This window comes from Ranitomeya variabilis, chromosome 3 (genome assembly GCF_051348905.1).
Source record: "Ranitomeya variabilis isolate aRanVar5 chromosome 3, aRanVar5.hap1, whole genome shotgun sequence".
NCBI lineage: Eukaryota > Metazoa > Chordata > Amphibia > Anura > Dendrobatidae > Ranitomeya > Ranitomeya variabilis.
Genome location: NC_135234.1, coordinates 245272549 through 245292017, shown reverse-complemented (window position 1 = coordinate 245292017; position 19469 = coordinate 245272549). Strand labels below are relative to the sequence as shown.

At 47.4% G+C, this 19469-nt stretch overlaps 1 protein-coding gene across 1 annotated transcript in view; it reads left to right on the top strand.

Moving 5' to 3' along the window:
* Nucleotides 1-19469, top strand: part of HEATR6 (HEAT repeat containing 6) — a 112609-nt gene that overhangs the window by 24555 nt on the left and 68585 nt on the right. The window contains exons 3-5 of the mRNA XM_077295326.1: nucleotides 52-192; nucleotides 2144-2256; nucleotides 15545-15659. Of these exons, the coding sequence (XP_077151441.1) occupies nucleotides 52-192; nucleotides 2144-2256; nucleotides 15545-15659 (369 nt within the window). The remainder of the gene's footprint in view (nucleotides 1-51; nucleotides 193-2143; nucleotides 2257-15544; nucleotides 15660-19469) is intronic.

Here is a 19469-nt window from a genome sequence, read left to right as displayed (position 1 = left end):
GGAACTGTTTGATCCAGGATAACCTTTGATGATTTTTGCCTTTGGTGACAGGTGATTGTCGATGAGAAGAATTTGGATTTTCTCCTCGTGTTTTCGATTTCTGCCTTAAAACAATGTAGCTCCTGGACACACGTGGAGATTCTCCATGCGCTAGCTGCATTAGTGTACTCCAATGGGCATAAATGCCAGAAGGTAAGAATTATATAGTGTTACTTATTAGGCTGTATATGTGCTCATTGTTATCATATATTATAAAGCTACAACCTGAATAATGTACATGGATTTGTATCATATGATGCTTTGCATATTTGTAGCCAAAGGTTGTTCAGTAAGCATGCTTGCCTTATGTAGGTCTGTGTGGGGAGAAAAATGAACTTCAATTAGTCTGTGTGCGCCTACATGTCTGTATACTCAAGTGCATATAGTACTTTGCTTGGAAAGGAGAAGGTGCATTATATGGGTCACATTACCTTTAAGAGAATGTTAGCAGGCTTTTGCTACCTCATCTGAGAGCAGCATTATGTAGGAAAAGAGAAGCTGAATCCAACGATGTATCACTTAGGTTTCTGGGTGCCGCCGTTCTGACACAATCTGAGCTTTTGGGTTTAGAATGAACCAGAGCTGAGAAAGCTAACTCCGCCCACACCAGGCTTTCTGCATACAAAGTCCATAGTCCGTGAGGTGCTTATCACAGGAGGGGGGTGCCAGACTAGTACAGCAATGCTAATCTCTTTGTGATAAAGCCTTCACCGTTAGTAAACAACTGCACACACTTTGACAAGTGGCACATCCCTGAATTCTATGCTTCGGCCTCTATTTCCGGTGGTCTTCAGTTTAATTAGCAAAGCCTGCTGACAGATTCCCTTTAAAGGGAATGTGTCACCAGGTTTTTGCTATGTAATACCAGTGATGTGTCACTTACTGGGCTGCTTGCTGTCATTTTGATACAATCCCTGTGTAATGACACACAGTGCGTGTTGTGACGGACACACAGATTGTGTCCAGGGAATGAACGCTAGGGGGAGTGAATGGGCAGACAGCAGTAACTAATAGAAGTGTATAGCTGCAGCAGAGAGCGCGCTGCACTACCAGGACCTGAGACACGTGATCACAGGGGAGTGGCTGGAGAAGGAGCTATGCTCCAGGCAAGGGAGAGAGAGAGAGAGTGGTTAGACAAGCCGGGTACAGTAGCCAGAGGGCAACTCAGTATCCAAGGCCACAGACTAAAGAATGGTCAAATACAAACCAAAGTCAGAAAAGCCAGACAGGAACGCAGTAACCAAGGGCACAGACAAGGAGAGCAATCAGAGAGCAAGCCAGAGATCAGAACCAGAGAAATAGCAGAGATACAGAATCAGAGCGCAGAACCAAAACAAGGAACGAGCCGGATCATACACTAGACAAGTGCACGGGAACAAAAGGGTATACACAGGTATAGCAAGGGCAGCTGCTAAGCCGAGAACAGAACTATCACTGACAAACCCCCCCACAGGAGAGCAATATAGCCCTCCCCAAACCAAGAGGAGGCCAGCAAGTTTATCTCCGTACAGCCCAGGACGGGGAAAGGATTTTCCATCCACAGCCATGGCACACGGTTTTCTCTGCTGCAGATGATTTAGCAGTGCTCAGAATGCTGAGCTCTGTATAACCCAATCCACATATCGGCAGCTGTCTGTGTGCACACTGTACAGTACATTGACAGGAAGCTGCTAATCAGTAGTGGGGCGAGGTTATACAGGTTTACTAGGGAGCACACGACACTTAGTCCTGTAGTGATAAACTGCTGCCGATTTTATTGAAACAGTCTATCTAGTGACAGGTTGCTGGAATAAAGCTCTCAACCTCTTCATCACGATGTTTTCATATTACATAGCAAAAACCTGTTGATGAACTCCCTTTAAAATGTCTCCATAGCTTCATATTAGGGCGCCTTTAGAGAGTCCTAATATTATATGTGTATAGTAAATGAATTACATAGCTCTTGATGTATGTAGAGGACTGCGGTTATTGCAACTATACAAAATCACATTTTGTGCTGGATGTTGGGATATGAGCATGGCATGCACGAATGTTTACAGTTATAGAAAAGTGCCCCCAACTTTTGCTTTTATGGATATTTTGATTTAATTTTGTTTTGCTTCAGTATCTTCCAGATTTATTAGGGCCAACTGGAATCCTGGTGCAATTAAGTCAGCCGGAGTCAGATCCTGAGTTATTGAGAGCTGCTGTTCATTGTATGGCCAACTTATGTCTCAGGTGAACCATGTTTTATTTTATTATCCATGCAAACAAAAGTAGAGAATACCATATACATACACACACATGCACACACACACATGCACACGCACACACACACACACATGCACATATATATACACACACACACACACACACACACACACACACACACACACACACACACACACACACACACACACACACACACACACACACACCTGAAGACACACACACGTACAGTACAGACCAAAAGTTTGGACACACCTTCTCATTTGCAGATTTTTCTGTATTTTCATGACTATGAAAATGGCACATTCACACTGAAGGCATCAAAACTATGAATTAACACATGTGGAATTATATACTTAACAAAAAAGTGTGAAATAACTGAAATTATGTCTTATATTCTAGGTTCTTCAAAGTAGCCACCTTTTGCTTTGATGACTGCTTTGCACACTCTTGGCATTCTCTTGATGAGCTTCAAGAGGTAATCACCGGGAATGGTTTTCACTTCACAGGTGTGCCCTGTCAGGTTTAATAAGTGGGATTTCTTGCCTTATAAATGGGGTTGGGACCATCAGTTGTGTTGAGCAGAAGTCTGGTGGATACACAGCTGATAGTCCTACTGAATAGACTGTTAGCTGCTTTTTTCCTGCCATAATAAAAATTCTAAGTAAAGAAAAATGAGTGGCCATCATTACTTTAAGAAATGAAGGTCAGTCAGTCCGAAAAATTGGGCAAACTTTGCAAATGTCCCCAAGTGCAGTGGCAAAAACCATCAAGCGCTACAAAGAAACTGGCTCACATGAGGACCGCCCCAGGAAAGGAAGACCAAGAGTCACCTCTGCTTCTGAGGATAAGTTTATCCAAGTCACCAGCCTCAGAAATCGCAGGTTAACAGCAGCTCAGATTAGAGACCAGGTCAATGCCACAGAGTTCTAGCAGCAGACACATCTCTACAACAACTGGTAAGAGGAGACTTTGTGCAGCAGGCCTTCATGGTAAAATAGCTGCCAGGAAACCACTGCTAAGGACAGGCAACAAGCAGAAGAGACTTGTTTGGGCTAAAGAACACAAGGAATGGATATTAGACCAGTGGAAATCTGTGCTTTGGTCTGATGATTCCAAATTTGAGATCTTTGGTTCCAACCACCGTGTCTTTGTGCGATGCAGAAAAGGTGAACGGATGGACTCTACATGCCTGGTTCCCACCGTGAAGCATGGAGGAGGAGGTGTGATGGTGTGGGGGTGCTTTGCTGGTGACACTGTAGGGGATTTATTCAAAATTGAAGGCATACTGAACCAGCATGGCTACCACAGCATCTTGCAGCGGCATGCTATTCCATCCGGTTTGCGTTTAGTTGGACCATCATTTATTTTTCAACAGAACAATGACCCCCAAACACACCTCCAGGTTGTGTAAGGGCTATTTGACCAAGAAGGAGAGTGATGGGGTGCTACGCCAGATGACCTGGCCTCCACAGTCACCAGACCTGAACCCAATCGAGATGGTTTGGGGTGAGCTGGACCGCAGAGTGAATGCAAAAGGGCCAACAAGTGCTAAGCATCTCTGGGAACTCCTTCAAGCTTGTTGGAAGATCAACCCCGGTGACTACCTCTTGAAGCTCATCAAGAGAATGCCAAGAGTGTGCAAAGCAGTCATCAAAGCAAAAGGTGGCTACTTTGAAGAACCTAGAATATAAGACATAATTTCAGTTGTTTCACACTTTTTTTGTTAAGTATATAATTCCACATGTGTTAATTCATAGTTTTGATGCCTTCAGTGTGAATGTACAATTTTCATAGTCATGAAAATACAGAAACTTCTTTAAGTGAGGTGTGTCCAAACTTTTGGTCTGTACTGTACACACTCCTACACCTGAAGTCTTACACACACACACCCACACACCCCTGAAGTACTTTATAAGACTATATTGGGTAAGGTTATGGACACCTTCGGGGACATTTTTGTTTCTGCAATGCATATATTTTGGGCTAAAAATAATCTTTGCATTCGGGCGTTATTAAACATTTTTCCCATGCTTTGTTTCCCTGCATATTGCTGGCTGCAGAATGAGTGAACTAAGAATACACCAGTGAGCTCATTCTGATGAGTAGTTTGTAACTCTACTATCACTGTTTTTCTGATCTATTCTGTACTGATTTTTTACCACAAATCACATGAAAGTTGAACTGAATTTTGAAGTCATAAATCAGAGAATTACAGATAAGTTACCATCTCTTTGTAAAAATAGCTCTTTAGCACATTCTCAAATAACTCATTCAATATGCTGCAAAGGGCCAGTAAAAGCCAAATGGTGCTAAATATTTAATGATGCTGGACTTCAAAAATTATTTTTAGCCCAAAATACGTGCATTTAATTAAAGCAGTATACACATCTTCAAGGTCCTATTCCAAAGTGTAGTAGGACTAATAATAATATTATCAAATACCTCCAATTAGAAATGTAGTATAGTTCTTCTGATTAGTTATGTTGCTTAACCCATGTGCCGGGCATTGCAGCAGCTTACTGTTGTAACTATGGATATTTAACAACTATTACTATGAGCGGTCGTAACCATGGAAACCTAAGCTACTGCAATGCCATGCATATGGGGTAAGCAATATAGCTAATTAGAAGAACCATAGAACTATACTACATTTCTATTTGGAGGTATTTGCTAATAATAATTATTATTACACCTTCTACATATTGTCATAGGATATTGGAGATGGGGAAACACCTTTTAAGTAAAAAATGGTCTTGGATGAGTCAATTGTCCTTAACCCCTTTCCGAGATCGGGCATAATAGTACGCAAATGTCGGACTCCCCTGTTTGGTGCGGGTTCTGGCGCTACGCCCGCACCTTTCTATATACATAAAGACATGTCAGCTGATATATACAGCTGACATGTGCCCGCAACAGCTGTAGGCGGAATCGCGATCCACCCGCGTCTGTTAACTTGCACTTACCGGAAGCGCGTCACTTAACCCGCCCATCGGTGACCCCATCACGCGATCGTGGGTCACTGATGGGTCGGCATGACAACCAGAGGTCTCCAGCAGACCTCTATGGTTGTCATTGCCAGATTGCTATGAGCACCATCCAGTGGTCATAGCAAGTGAGCATTTCTACTACAAACAGGCGATCTGATCATCACCTGTATGCAGCAGAGCCGATCAGACAACTGCTTCTTCTAATCTCCCATGAAGACTATATTAAAGCATGCAAAAAAGTAAAAAAAATAATAATAAAAAAAAAATGTTCAAATCGCCCCCCTTTCGCTCCATTCAAAATAAAACATAATACAAAAATCAAACATACACATATTTGGTATTGCCGCGTTCAGAATCACCCGATCTATCAATGTAGGGCTACTATCACACTAGCGTTGTGCACTGCACATCGCTATGCGATGTTGCGGCCCACCGACGCTAGCTGTGAATGCGCCGCACAACGGGGGCAGCGGATGCAGTTTTCCAACACATCCGCTGCCCCATTGTGAGGTGTGGGGAGGCAGGGGCAGAGTTCTGGCCGCACATGCGCGGTCGGAAATGCTGCAGACGACGCACCAAAAAACGTTACAAGCAACGTTTTTTGGTGGCAAGTGGCAACGGTCCGACGCAACCGTCGCACGACGGTTGCGACGTGTGGCAATGCGTCGCTAATAAGTCTATGGAGAAAAAAACGCATCCTGCAAGCACTTTTGCAAGATGCTTTTTTTCTGCAAAACGACGCATAGCGACGTGCAGTGCACGACGCTAGTGTGAAAGTAGCCCAAGAAAATAATTAACCTGGTCGCTAAACGGCGTAATGAGAAACGTGAAAACGCCATAATTGCGTTTTTTTTGGTTACCGCAACATTGCATTAAAATGTAATAACGCGCGATCAAAAGATCTTATCTGCACCAAAATGATATAATTAACATTGTCAGCTCGGCGCACAAAAAATAATCCCTCAACCAATCCGAGATCACGAAAAATGGAGACACTATGGGTATTGGAAAATGGTGCTTTTTTTAATTTTTTTTTTTAAACAAACTTTGGAATTTTTTTTGTCACCACCTAAATAAAAAAGAACCTAGATATGTTTGGTGTCTATGAGCTCGTAATGCATGTAGAAAAGCCGCGGAGACACCATCACGTGTTTCTCAACGCAAGCAATAAATAGCCAGGTCTTTCACCGGGAAGGAACAACCACGGGAAGGGCAGCATCCAATAAAGGAAAACCACCTATACCAAAACATGGTATCCATCCACAGACAGCTGTTTCGGGGTATTTGCCCCTCATCAGTGTGGAGTAGGATACTGGCTATTAGGAGCAGTGCCTAGTGAAAAGACTATAAACATAAGGAAGAATGACCTCAGGGAGATCAAAACATCCATATCTCCCTTTAGGGATGGGGGCAATGTTCTGGTTCACTGCGTTAAGAAACACGTGATGGTGTCTCCACGGTGTTGGATGTTTTGATCTCCACGAAGTCATTCATCCTTATGTTTATAGTCTTTTCACTAGGCACTGCTCCTAATAGCCAGTTTCCTACTCCACACTGATGAGGGGCAAATACCCCGAAACAGCTGTCTGTGGATGGATTCCATGTTTTGGCATAGGTGGTTTTCCTTTATTGGATGCTGCCCTTCCCGTGGTTGTTCTTCCCGGTGAAAGACCTGGCTATTCATTGCTTGCGTTGAGAAACACGTGATGGTGACTCCGCGGCTTTTCTACATGCATTTGCATATTTCCCTTTAGGGATGGGGGCAGTGTTCTGGATCACTGCGTTGAGAAACACGAGATGGTGTCTCCGCGGTGTTGGATGTTTTGATCTCCCCGAGGTCATTCATCCTTATGTTTATGAGCTCGTAATGACCTGGAGAATCATAATGGCAGGTCGGTTTTAGCATTTAGTGACCAGGGTTAAAAAAAACCCCAACAAACTGTGGGATTGCACTTTTTTTTTTGCAATTTCACCGCACTTGGAATTGTTTTCCAGTACATAATATGTTAAAACCAATGGAATCATTCAAAAGTACAACTCGTCCTGCAAAACAAGCCCTCACATGGCCATTTTGACCAAAATATAAAAAAGTTATGGCTCTGGAAAGATGGGGAGCAAAAAACGAAAATGCAAAAACAAAAATCCTTCTGGTCGTTAAGGGGTTAAAAGGTTATTGCAAAATAAAAAGAAAAAATGTTATCACCTATTTGTTAAATGTCACTAGGACCCCAGCAAATTCTGAGCTCGGGGCTTTAGGACCCAGAGACCAGCATTCAGCAGCTCCATTCTAAATGGAATGAAGATGTTCACGTGCGGCCTTGATCTTAGGAAGACTGGGGTTTCTGTCAGTCAGACCTTCAGTAATCAGCAATTTTTTTCCCTGTGCCATGGATAGGAGATACTGTTTTGTTTTGAGGGGGGAGTATAACTTTGTAAAGGGAATCTTGGTATGATTAACCCTTCTAAGCCATCTACAGCAGATTAAATAAGCATTAAACACGTCCCCAATTTTCTAAGTAAATATATTTCTAAAGGTGCTGTTGAAATGAAATTCTCAACAGAGGTCCATAACAACCCATCCAATCCACCCAGGCAAATAAGTCAAACCATAGATGTCCATAAATTAAGTTGTGTATTGAGCACACTTACTAAAATTAAAAATGTAATAAATTCGTAAAAGCCTTTGTTGGTGATGACAACTTCAATAAGCCTCCTGTATGGAGAAACTAGTCGCATGCATTGCTCAGATGTGATTTTGGCCCATTCTTCCACACAAAGACTCTTCAAATCCTGAAGGTCCAGTGGGCTATTTCTATGAACTCTGAGCTTTAGTTCCTCCCATAAATTTTCTATTGAAGTCAGATCAGGTGATTGGCTGGGCCATTCTAGCAGATTTATTTTTTTTCTCTGAAACCAATTTAGAGTTTCCATGGCTGTCTGTTTGGGATCATTGTCTTGCTGAAATGTCCATTCTCGTGTCATCTTCATCTTCCTGGTAGATGGCAGCAGACTTTTTCAAGAATGTCTCAGTGGATTTGTCCATTCATCCTTCCTTCAATTATATGACGTTTGCCAGTGCCGTATGCGGAATAGGTTTCACACCATGATGTTCCAACCCCCAAACTTTCCTGTTGGTATGGTGTTTTTAGGGTAAATTGTAGTGCCTTTTGGCATCCAAATATGGTGTGTATTATGACATCGCAAGAGTTCAATTTTTGTCATATCTGACCAAACTATATTCCCCCAGTGTTTCATATGCTTGTCTAAATGTCGTTGAGCAAACTTTAAACGCACTTTAAGATACTTTTTTTTTTCAGCAATGGAGTATTGCATGGTGAGCGTGTAGACAGGTCATGGAGGTTGTGTGCATTACTTACTGTTTTCTTTGAAGAAATTGTACCTGCTGATTCCAGGTCATTCTGTAGCTCTCCACTGGTGGTCTTTGCCAACATTTCTGATAATTCTTTTCACTTCTCTGTCTGAAATCTTGTGGGGAGCATATGGCTGTGAGCAGTTTTTGGTGAAATGATGATCTTTCTACTTCTGGATTATGGCCCCAACGGTGCTCAATAGAACCTTCAAGTTTAGAAATTCTTCCGTAACCAATGCCATTAGTATGTTTTGTGACAATAAGGTTGCGAAAGTCATGAGCTGGTTCTTGTGTGGCACTTTGAATGAGACACCTTTTTTCTCCTACGCCTCATTGGGGGACACAGGACCATGGGTGTTATGCTGCTGCCACTAGGAGGACACTAAGTAGACAGAAAGATTAACTCCTCCTCTGCAGTATACACCCCTTCACTGGATACAATTTCAACCAGTTCTTGCTTAGTGTCTGTAGGAGGCACTTGGGTCTGTTTTCAGACCCCAACTTTCTTATTTTAGTTTTTAATTTTTATTTTTCTGTAAATTTTTATTTTTTATTTAACGGAGTGAAGGGGGCGACGGATCCTTTTTTATGGGACCCGCTCTCCCCCGAACCAGCAACAGGCGAGCACGGCGAGTATACCTCCCCGTCCCTCTCCTGCGACGTATGGCGCACGGAAAGCTTGCGCCGGGGCAACGGTTCCTATACGGTCCCGATTTAACCCCCCCCCTCCCGCCTGCAATAGAGCATTGTGCTCAGGAAAGGCAGCCGGAGTGGAAGATGTGCCGCAAACCCCTCTGATCATCGAGGATGCCTCACTCTCCATCCCCATCCAGGGTGCATGGATTGAGTTCACATGTGAGAACGGGGAGCACCGCGGCTGTAAGTACATTCCCCCCTGCTCCCCCGTGTGCGGCAGTTGTGCGGCAGTTATGCGGTCCGGGTCCCTGGGGAGAGGCGCCGGGGGTCGGCGGTGCTGGGCGGAGGTTCAGAAAGCTCCGTCGCGGCCGCACATCGCCGGCAGGCCCCATAAATTTAGTCCCCGGCTTCTTCAGCCGGAGTAGGCCGCAGTAGATAAATCCCTCCCGCGTCCGTAGCTCCGCCCCCTACACCGGCGCTTCTTGCCTGGGACGAGAAGCGCTCTCCAAATCTCGGGGGCCGTATTTCCAATATCTCTGCACGGAGCCCACGCTTCTACAGTGGTCCCTTCAAGCGCTCCACCGCCATATCTCTCCCTGGGGACACAGTCTGGACCGTGGGTAAGCTGCTTCAAGAGGGCTTAACCCCTTCCCGGCGTATACTGCCCGCTCTGTTCCAAAGGCACTATGTCTCAATCCAAGGAGACTAAAAAGGGTAACAAAAAGCACACAGTGTTTTTCACTGTATGTGCCACTTGCAATACGGCTCTGCCCCGTGCCCACAGTAGCCCACTGTGTGCGGCTTGTACCTTGCCCTCTGTGCAGCCGCCTCTTGCCGCCGCTGGTACTGTCGCCGATGTCGCAGCTGTCGACCCTGTAGAGCCTAGCCCCCCTGAGTGGGCGGCTTCTCTGTCACGATCTGTGGCTTCCCTAGCCAGGGCAATTGACTCCCTCAGGGGCCCCTCTCCAGGTCGGACCGCGGCGGATTCAGATGACGGTATGGATCCGTCCACCAGCAGGGGGCGTACCCGGTCACTTTCTATTCGGGGATCTAGCAAACGCGTTCACGTTTCATCCCCTGACCATGAGCTAGCGGGCCCTTCAGTGCTTGCAAGCTCTGCTTCCCGGTCCCCTTCCCCTACCTCTGATAACTCTGAATATGAGTCCGACATTTCCTATGTTCAGGACTCCCCCTCCTCCCAAGAGTCTCTCGACTCTCTCATCGAGGCGGTCAACCAGACCCTTAAGGTGACTGAGGATTCCGTATCAGAACCCGAACACGTGGTGTCTTTCAAACGGACTAAACGTGTTCAAAAGGTTTTTGTCACTCACCCTCACTTTAAGGAGATTGTACAAAAACATAGGGATCACCCTGATAAACGTTTCATGGGACAAAAGTCCATTGAGGCAAAATACCCTTTTTCTCGGGAATTAATCAAGGACTGGCTGCAGTCTCCCTCTGTGGATCCTGCTGTGTCACACCTCGCGTCCAAGACCATCCTGTCTCTTTCGGACGGTTCCTCCGTTAAGAACCCCTCCGATCGCCAGATTGAATATCTGGCTCGTTCTGCCTTCGAGGCCACAGGAGCGTCTCTCTTCCCATCCTTCGCACCCTCCTGGGTGGCGAAGGCTATGGTCGCCTGGACCGAGACTCTATCCTCTACCATCCAAGCCAGTGACTTACATCCAGAAGCCGGCATCCTGGTTAACCAGATAGCGCAGGCCGGAGACTTCATAGTCAACGCCTCTATGGACGCAGCCAATTGCGCTGCACAGGCAGCCGCCAATGCAATCTCCATCAGGAGAGCCCTGTGGCTCAGGGATTGGCGAGCAGATTCGGCTTCCAAACGTTCTCTAACAGCCCTGCCTTTCCAGGCTGGTCGGTTATTTGGAGAAAAATTGGACCAAATGATCTCGGATGCTACCGGAGGGAAAAGTAAATTTCTCCCCCAGAAAAAACCTACCCGGTCCTTTCGGTACCAGCAGCAACCTCCATTTCGGCCTTTTCGGCCCAATGCCAACTTGTCTTCTACGTCCTCTACCTCCGCATCAGGACGAGGTTCGCGCGGTGGCCGAGGCACCCAGGTCTCTTACAGACCTACTCGCAACTGGAGACCCAGGCCTAAACCACCTGGGTCTAAGGGATCCACATCCCATGGATCCTCCGCCCAATGACTCCTTGCAACAGCCGGTGGGCACCAACAAAGTAGGCGGACGCCTGCTCTTGTTCCGCCAAGCCTGGCTCTCAGTCGTCTCCGACGAGTGGGTCAGAGAACTGGTGTCCACCGGATACAAAATAGAATTTTCCTTTCCCCCCCCTACGCGCTTCTTCCAGTCTTGTCCTCAAAGGTCAAAAGCCACTGCGTTTCTCCAGGCAATACGGGCACTGCAATGGGACGGAGTCATCATTCCGGTCCCCCTAGAACAAAGATTCAAGGGTTTCTATTCGAATCTATTCGTGGTCCCAAAGAAGGACGGATCACTACGTCCGATACTAGACCTAAAGTTACTAAACAGATTCGTAAAAATCCGGCACTTCAGGATGGAGTCCCTCCGTTCTGTAGTCGCGTCTATGGAAACAGGAGATTTCCTGGCATCCATAGACATCAAGGATGCCTACCTGCACATACCAATCTTCCCTCTGCATCAGCAGTTCCTTCGCTTCGCTTTTCGCGGGGAACACTTCCAATTTGTGGCCTTGCCCTTCGGTCTCGCCACCGCTCCCAGAGTCTTCACGAAGGTCATGGCGGCTGCCATGGCCATTCTTCATTCCAGGGGAGTGGTGGTAATTCCGTACCTGGACGACCTACTGATAAAGGGTCCTTCCTACCCAGCGTGCGAAGAGTCCGTCGTTCTCACGGTGGATACTCTTACTCGCCTGGGATGGAAGATAAACTTCGAAAAGTCTTCTCCAATTCCGGCTCAACAGATCTCTTTTCTGGGGATGATACTAGACACTTCCCGCGGTCTGGTCATACTCCCTCAAGACAAGGCTTTGGCCTTGCGGCAGGGAGCTCAGAGTCTTTCCCGTCCAGTCTCCCACTCCATTCGTACCAGCATGCGAGTTCTCGGGCAGATGGTAGCTGCCATGGAAGCGGTCCCATTTGCGCAGTTTCACCTCCGTCCCCTGCAGCATGCGCTACTGTCGGCTTGGGACGGCAACCCGTCCTCCCTCGACCGCCGATTCATCCTGCCCCCACGGGTCAGGAAAACCCTCAGGTGGTGGACGCTGAAGTCCTCCCTAACCCAGGGAAGGTCCTTTCTCCCAGTACGGTGGCTGGTGGTGACCACCGATGCCAGTCTCCTAGGATGGGGAGCGGTCTTCAACCATCACACAGCCCAGGGGCGGTGGTCCATTCAAGAATCTCGCCTTGCCATCAATATCCTCGAGATTCGAGCTATCCGGCTAGCTTTGTTCCAGTTTCACCGCTTTCTGGCAGGTCACCCAGTCAGAATCCAGTCCGACAACGCCACGGCCGTGGCGTACATCAACCGTCAGGGCGGAACCCGCAGCAGGACGGCCATGCTCGAGGTGTCTCACATCCTTCATTGGGCGGAGTCAAACCACTCGCCCATCTCGGCGATCCACATTCCAGGTGTGGAGAATTGGGCGGCGGACTTTCTCAGCCGCCAGGGCCTCGCCGCCGGAGAGTGGTCCCTTCACCCGGAGGTCTTCCAGCAGATTTGCCATCGCTGGGGGACCCCGGATGTGGATCTCATGGCTTCCAGGATGAACAACAAGGTTCCTCAGTTCTTTGCTCGGTCCCTCGACCCACGGGCCCTCGGAGTAGACGCCCTGTTCTTGCCTTGGCGCCAATTCCGCCTCCCGTACATTTTTCCTCCTCTTCCCCTGCTACCGAGGGTCATCAAAAAGATCAGGGCAGAGGGGGTGCCAGTGATTCTCGTCGCGCCAGACTGGCCGCGTCGGGCATGGTACGCCGAACTGGTTCAGCTGGTAGCCGATGTCCCCTGGCGTCTTCCAGATCGCGTGGATCTTCTTTCACAGGGCCCGATTTACCACCAGAACTCAGGGGCCCTGTCTTTGACGGCTTGGCTGTTGAGTCCTGGATCCTAGGCCAAGCGGGTTTCACTCCCGAGGTGTCCTCCACCATGATCAGAGCCAGGAAACCTGTTTCCATGCGCAGTTACCACCGTACCTGGCGAATTTTTTTTCTCATGGTGTGATGCTCAGGGACGATCTCCTCTAGTATTCTCTATTCCTTCCATACTAGAGTTTCTTCAGTCTGGACTAGAGTCGGGACTTGCCCTTAGCTCCCTAAAGGGTCAGGTTTCGGCTTTGTCAGTCTTTTTCCAGAGGAAGATTGCCAATAGGTTGCCGGTGAAAACTTTTTTCCAGGGAGTTTCCCGTGTGGCGCCTCCCTACAAATCGCCCTTGGATCCGTTGGATCTTAATTTGGTTCTCGGAGCTCTTCAGGAGACTCCCTTCGAACCGCTGCAGGACGTTTCCTTGACCTTCCTTTCCTGGAAGGTAGTTTTCCTTGTAGCCATTACGTCCATCAGAAGGGTTTCGGAGTTGGCTGCACTCTCCTGCCGCCCTCCCTTTCTAATTTTTCATCCGGACAAGGCGGTATTGAGGACCTCTCCCACCTTTTTGCCCAAGGTTGTCTCTTCTTTCCACCTCAATGAGGAGATTGTTCTGCCTTCGTTCTGCCCGGCACCATCCCATCGTATCGAAAAGGCTCTCCACACTCTTGATGTGGTGAGGGCTCTTCGTCGGTACGTCTCGAGGACGGCTCCCTTCCGCACGTCGGACGTCCTGTTCGTACTTCCAGAGGGGCCCAGGAAGGGTTCCCCCGCTTCAAAGGCCACTCTGGCTAAATGGATTCGATCAGCCATTCAAGAATCCTATCGTGTCAAAGGGGTTCCTATCCCAGAGGGGATCAAGGCCCATTCTACTCGGTCGGTGGGCGCCTCGTGGGCCATTCGGCACCAGGCGTCAGCACAGCAGGTCTGCAAGGCTGCGACGTGGTCCAGTTTGCACACTTTTACCAAGCATTACCACATTCATTCTATCTCTTCCGCAGACGCCGCCCTTGGCAGGCGCATTCTGCAAGCGGCAGTTCCTTAAGCCGTAGGCCAGTGGTACATGGGGTATTAGCATATTGCTCCCCACCCAGGGACTGCTTTTGTACGTCCCATGGTCCTGTGTCCCCCAATGAGGCGTAGGAGAAAAAGAGATTTTTGTATACTCACCGTAAAATCTTTTTCTCCGAGACACTCATTGGGGGACACAGCACCCACCCTGTTAGCCTGTTCTTTTGGCTTGTTGTTTACTTCTTAGTTTTGACATAGTCTGTCTTTGTTCATGCTCCTACTGCTTTACTACCGAACTGGTTGAAATTGTATCCAGTGAAGGGGTGTATACTGCAGAGGAGGAGTTAATCTTTCTGTCTACTTAGTGTCCTCCTAGTGGCAGCAGCATAACACCCATGGTCCTGTGTCCCCCAATGAGTGTCTCGGAGAAAAAGATTTTACGGTGAGTATACAAAAATCTCTTTTTAGGCCATCAGTTGAACTAGCTGGTATTATTTTTCCCAAAGTGGCAGGATTACTTTCTAACTACAGCTGGTGTCACGACTTTCCATGGCTTTTTCTACCTCTTGCTTCATGTGTTCAATACTTGTCCCTGTGTTATTTCTCATTATCACCCATAACTTAATTTATGGACATCTATGGTTTTATGTCTTTGCCTGTGTGGATTAGATGGATTAACGACATCTGATAAGAATTTCTTGTCAATATCACCTATTTACTTAGAAAATTGGTAACGGGTTCAATACTTATTTCACCCTCAGTATAAGGGTGTGCAGCTCATGGAAAGTTGAGTAAACTGACATCTTGTTCTCTGCGATCCGGTGTCTTGTTCCTGAAAAAAAAAAAAATCTAAATTCTTACTATGTAACTGAGCTGTTAATCTCTATAGGCCGGACACAGATTTGCCCAACAATCTGCCTGCAGAACTTATATTAGATGAAAAGTGGTCTTACCAGTGTGAGACATGTAATGACTGACAGTCTGCTCTCCTTTGGTAAATTTGTGTCTGGCCATAGATCTGATCAGCTCAGTTACATAATAAGAAAAATGTGGATTTCTCAGGAATAAGACATCAAGGTATCATTGTATTCCGCTTCCCATGACCTACATGCCCATATAGACGACTGATTCTACTGCCAGATTCCCTTTAAGCATCTGAAATACCAAATGACACAGATTGTTGTCTAAATATGCATTTGTTTCCTACATTTCTGTGCTCTCACACAGTCTATTTTATTTCTTTGTAGTGTTTCTGGCGAACCTTACTTGGAAGAACCATACCGAATGACCTGTTTTAAAATTTTTCTTACCATTCTCCAAGCCTCAAGACTTAATGTAGCGGATGAAATATCAATATGCACTGTAAGTTCCAGGTACATCTCAAGCACTCCTACCAGAAAATGGCAAGAATTGAAAATATGAGAATAATAGCGGAAAGTAACCTCCTGTTAGAAGTTTGTGGAAGATATGGAAGGTGCATGGATTTCACGGGCTGGGCGGCGTATGCGCAGTGTGGTGCCGGAGTCAGCGCCTGTGCATATACCGCACTACAGCACCATTTTATTGAAGACACCGTGTATGTGAATTCTCAGACAAAATGGTGCCCGAGTGTATTGCAGCGCATGAACTTGCCGAGTCCATGCTCCACAGTGCACACTGCTGGCCAGTCGGGCACAATGGCTGACGTCGGTGTCCACGTGACTGGGCGCATGGCAGTGACGTCATGCGCCCCCATTGCTTGGATGCTGAAGTCAGCTTCTAGCTTCAGAAGACTACGACGCCCTGCAGAGGTGCGGTGGGAAGTTGTGTGGGAGCGTTTGTTTTTTTGTATTTTTTTCTATGTATTGAAAAATAGCTGTATGGGGGGGAGCATATACTGGGCTGAGGGAGCATATCCATTTATATCTGCCGTCTAGTACCCCAGCTCCAGTCTGTGGCTGCTCTCTGTTGTCCCCCGCCTGCTCTGTAGCTACATCCTTGTGTGTTAAAGGGAACCTGTCACCAGAAAAATCACTATAAAGGTACCGTCACACTCAGCGACGCTGCAGCGATATAGACAACGAGCCGATCGCTGCAGCGTCGCTGTTTAGGTCGCTGGGGAGCTGTCACACAGACAGCTCTCTCCAGCGACCAACGATCAGGGGAACGACTTCGGCATCATTGAAACTGTCTTCAACGATGCCGAAGTCCCCCTGCAGCACCCGGGTAACCAGGGTAAACATCGGGTTACTAAGCGCAGGGCCGCGCTTAGTAACCCGATATTTACCCTGGTTACCCAAGTGCAGGGCCGTGCTTAGTAACCCGATATTTACCCTGGTTACCATTGTAAAAGTAAAAAAAAAACAGTACATACTCACCTTCTGATGTCTGTCACGTCCCCCGGCGTCCACAGGGTTACGCGCTGCTGCTCAGAGCTTCCTGCACTGAATGTGTCAGCGCCGGCCATAAAGCAGAGCACAGCGGTGACGTCACCACTGTGCTCTGCTTTACTGCCGGCGCTGACACATTCAGTGCAGGAAGTTCTCGGCAGCAGCGCGTAACCCTGTGGACGCCGGGGGACGTGACAGACATCAGAAGGTGAGTATGTACTGTTTTTTTTTACTTTTACAATGGTAACCAGGGTAAATATCGGGTTACTAAGCGCGGCCCTGCACTTAGTAACTCGATGTTTACCCTGGTTACAAGTGAACACATCGCTGTATCGGCGTCACACACGCCGATACAGCGATGACAGCGGGTGATCAAGCGACGAAATAAAGTTCTGGACTTCTAGCTCCGACCAGCGATATCACAGCGGGATCCAGATCGCTGTTGCGTGTCAAACACAACGAGATCGCTATCCAGGACGCTGCAACGTCACGGATCGTCGTCGTTCTCGCTGCAAAGTCGCTTAGTGTGAAGGTACCTTTAGTCTGGAGATAGGGGGTTAATCTGCAGGTTAATAGCGTTACTATCATGCCCAGGAACTTAACTTTATATCTCGCAGCAGCGTTCGGGGTTCAGTCACCGCTCTGACAGCTGTACCCGGCCCTAATGCAGAGCCAGGGTCAGTCAGGGCCGGGTACGCGCTTACAGCTGCCGCTCTGTATACTCAGAGATGACTGAACCAGCACCAAACGTTGCTGGGGAAAATAAAGTTCATTTTCTCCCCGCATTGTTCGACAGGCGCCTGGCAGGTTTGTAACACTATTTACCTGCAGGTTAATAGCATTATTTCTGGTGACAGGTTCCCTTTAAGCCCAAAGGGGGGAGCACCTGGCTGGCAAAGCTGTGAATGGCAGAAAACAGAACTGAGTTTACATGACGTGACTAAAAATGAACCCTTTAAGGACTGAGACCTTTTTTTTTTTGGTTTTGTGCTTCACCTTACAGAATAAACGTCTTTGTTTTATCGGTGTGGGCAACGCACAGCGATGGTTTTATCTTTAATGGTCTGGAGTAGTGCAGACCTTTATGGCCAAATCTTATGATATCAAGTAATGAAGGGGTTAAAAGTTAAATTGCTTGTGGTTTAAGGGTAGGGCCAGATGGTGAGGTAGTGGTTAAAAAATCTATCCACTTGTGGTTGTTTTACTTCTATCTGATCTTATAGGCAAGTTAAATGGCAAGTGTCTACTAGGTGTTACTAATCTGGTAGTGTCCTGCTATTTTATCAATCGTACCCATTCCCTCCTTTCTAATGATGATTGTCAGTTCTAGCATAGACGCAGTGATATTCAGGTCAGTATGAAAGTAAAGGCTCGGGGCTTGGTGTTTTTCTTGAAGTGTTTTTTTTTTTTTTTTAATCTAATTTTAAAGAATGTACGCGCTGCTTTTTTAACAGCTTCTCCACTTTCGGAGCCTGAAGCGGTTAGAAGTGACAACAGGCAGAACATATGCACAGCAAGTTGTCTTACAATGCTTTGCATTAGGTTCGTTCTTGTATTTTTTTAGCACTTTTTTCTCTTCGCCACGACAGCACCCACTTGAGAGAGGGGATCCGCCCCTTAGGAACAGGAAACCCTATGGAGAAAATAAAAGGGGCAGTCCCCCTCGCTCCCACAGTTGGTTTCCTGTTCCTAAGGGAACCCATGGAGAAGAGGATACCTGGCCTGGACGCCGCCTGCGCGGTTTACCTGAGTGGACAGCAGGGGCTCCAGTGCTGGAAGCAGCGTCGGGGGTCCTGGGATCAGCTTCCCCCCTCTGCTGGCAGGCACCGTGAGGCCAGGGTCGGGGAGTCGCCTGGCTCACGGGAGAGGAGGACGCATCAGCAGGCCTGCAGCGGGTAAGAACGCTCCGGGGGCGCGACGCCACTCTCGGCGGTACGCGCGAGTGCGCAGCCTGCTATTTACTCCTTCGGAGGTGAAGTGAAAGCTTCCGGAGTGAGAGAAGGGGAGAGATGATGCCGGGCAGTGCTCAGGTAATCCAAGATGGCCACGACCCGGAAGTGGTGATGACTTCCGGGTTCAACAGGAAGAAAATGGCGGCCCCCAGCATTAAAGGACACCGGCGCTGATCCCCCGGCGTCCAAGCATGGCAGCTTCACCTCAGGACTCAGCAGTGCCTTCAATAGAAGACACAGCTAATATACCTCGCAGCAGTACAAGCAGCGGGCGTAGATCCTCCACAAAGAGCGCTAAGGAGAAGAGATCTGACCGATCCTCATCCCAGCCTGTGCCTTCATCTCCTCCTCTTCAGCCGGTACCTGATTCATCTGCTTCACTGAGGTGAGTGTGTATCCCACCCTATTAAGCTGATTATTGCCTCCTCTTTTCTCTATACACCCTAGGCAAAGAGATCCGAAAAAACGAAGCACAAACAATGTGCCTTATGTACCCAGCCCCTCCTGGATAATTATACAAAGAAAATGTGTTATGTTTGTATAGAAAAACACCTTACGTGAGGAAGCTTCTGTAAGATCTGAGGACATCAGACAGATGATCAGGGACGAGTTACGAGCCTTCCGTAGTTCAGAAAGTATTCCTGAAACTAAAAGCAGGAAGTATAATTCTCCAAGGTCAGATCCTTCTACTGATGAGAAAGATACGGATGTCTCCCTGGAATATATTTCCTCGGAAGGGGAGCAAGATACGTGCTTTCCAACAGAGAGTATAGATAATCTTATCAGATCTGTTTGTAACACCATGGGTATTAAAGACATTAAAGACCCTAAGACACCACAGGATATAATGT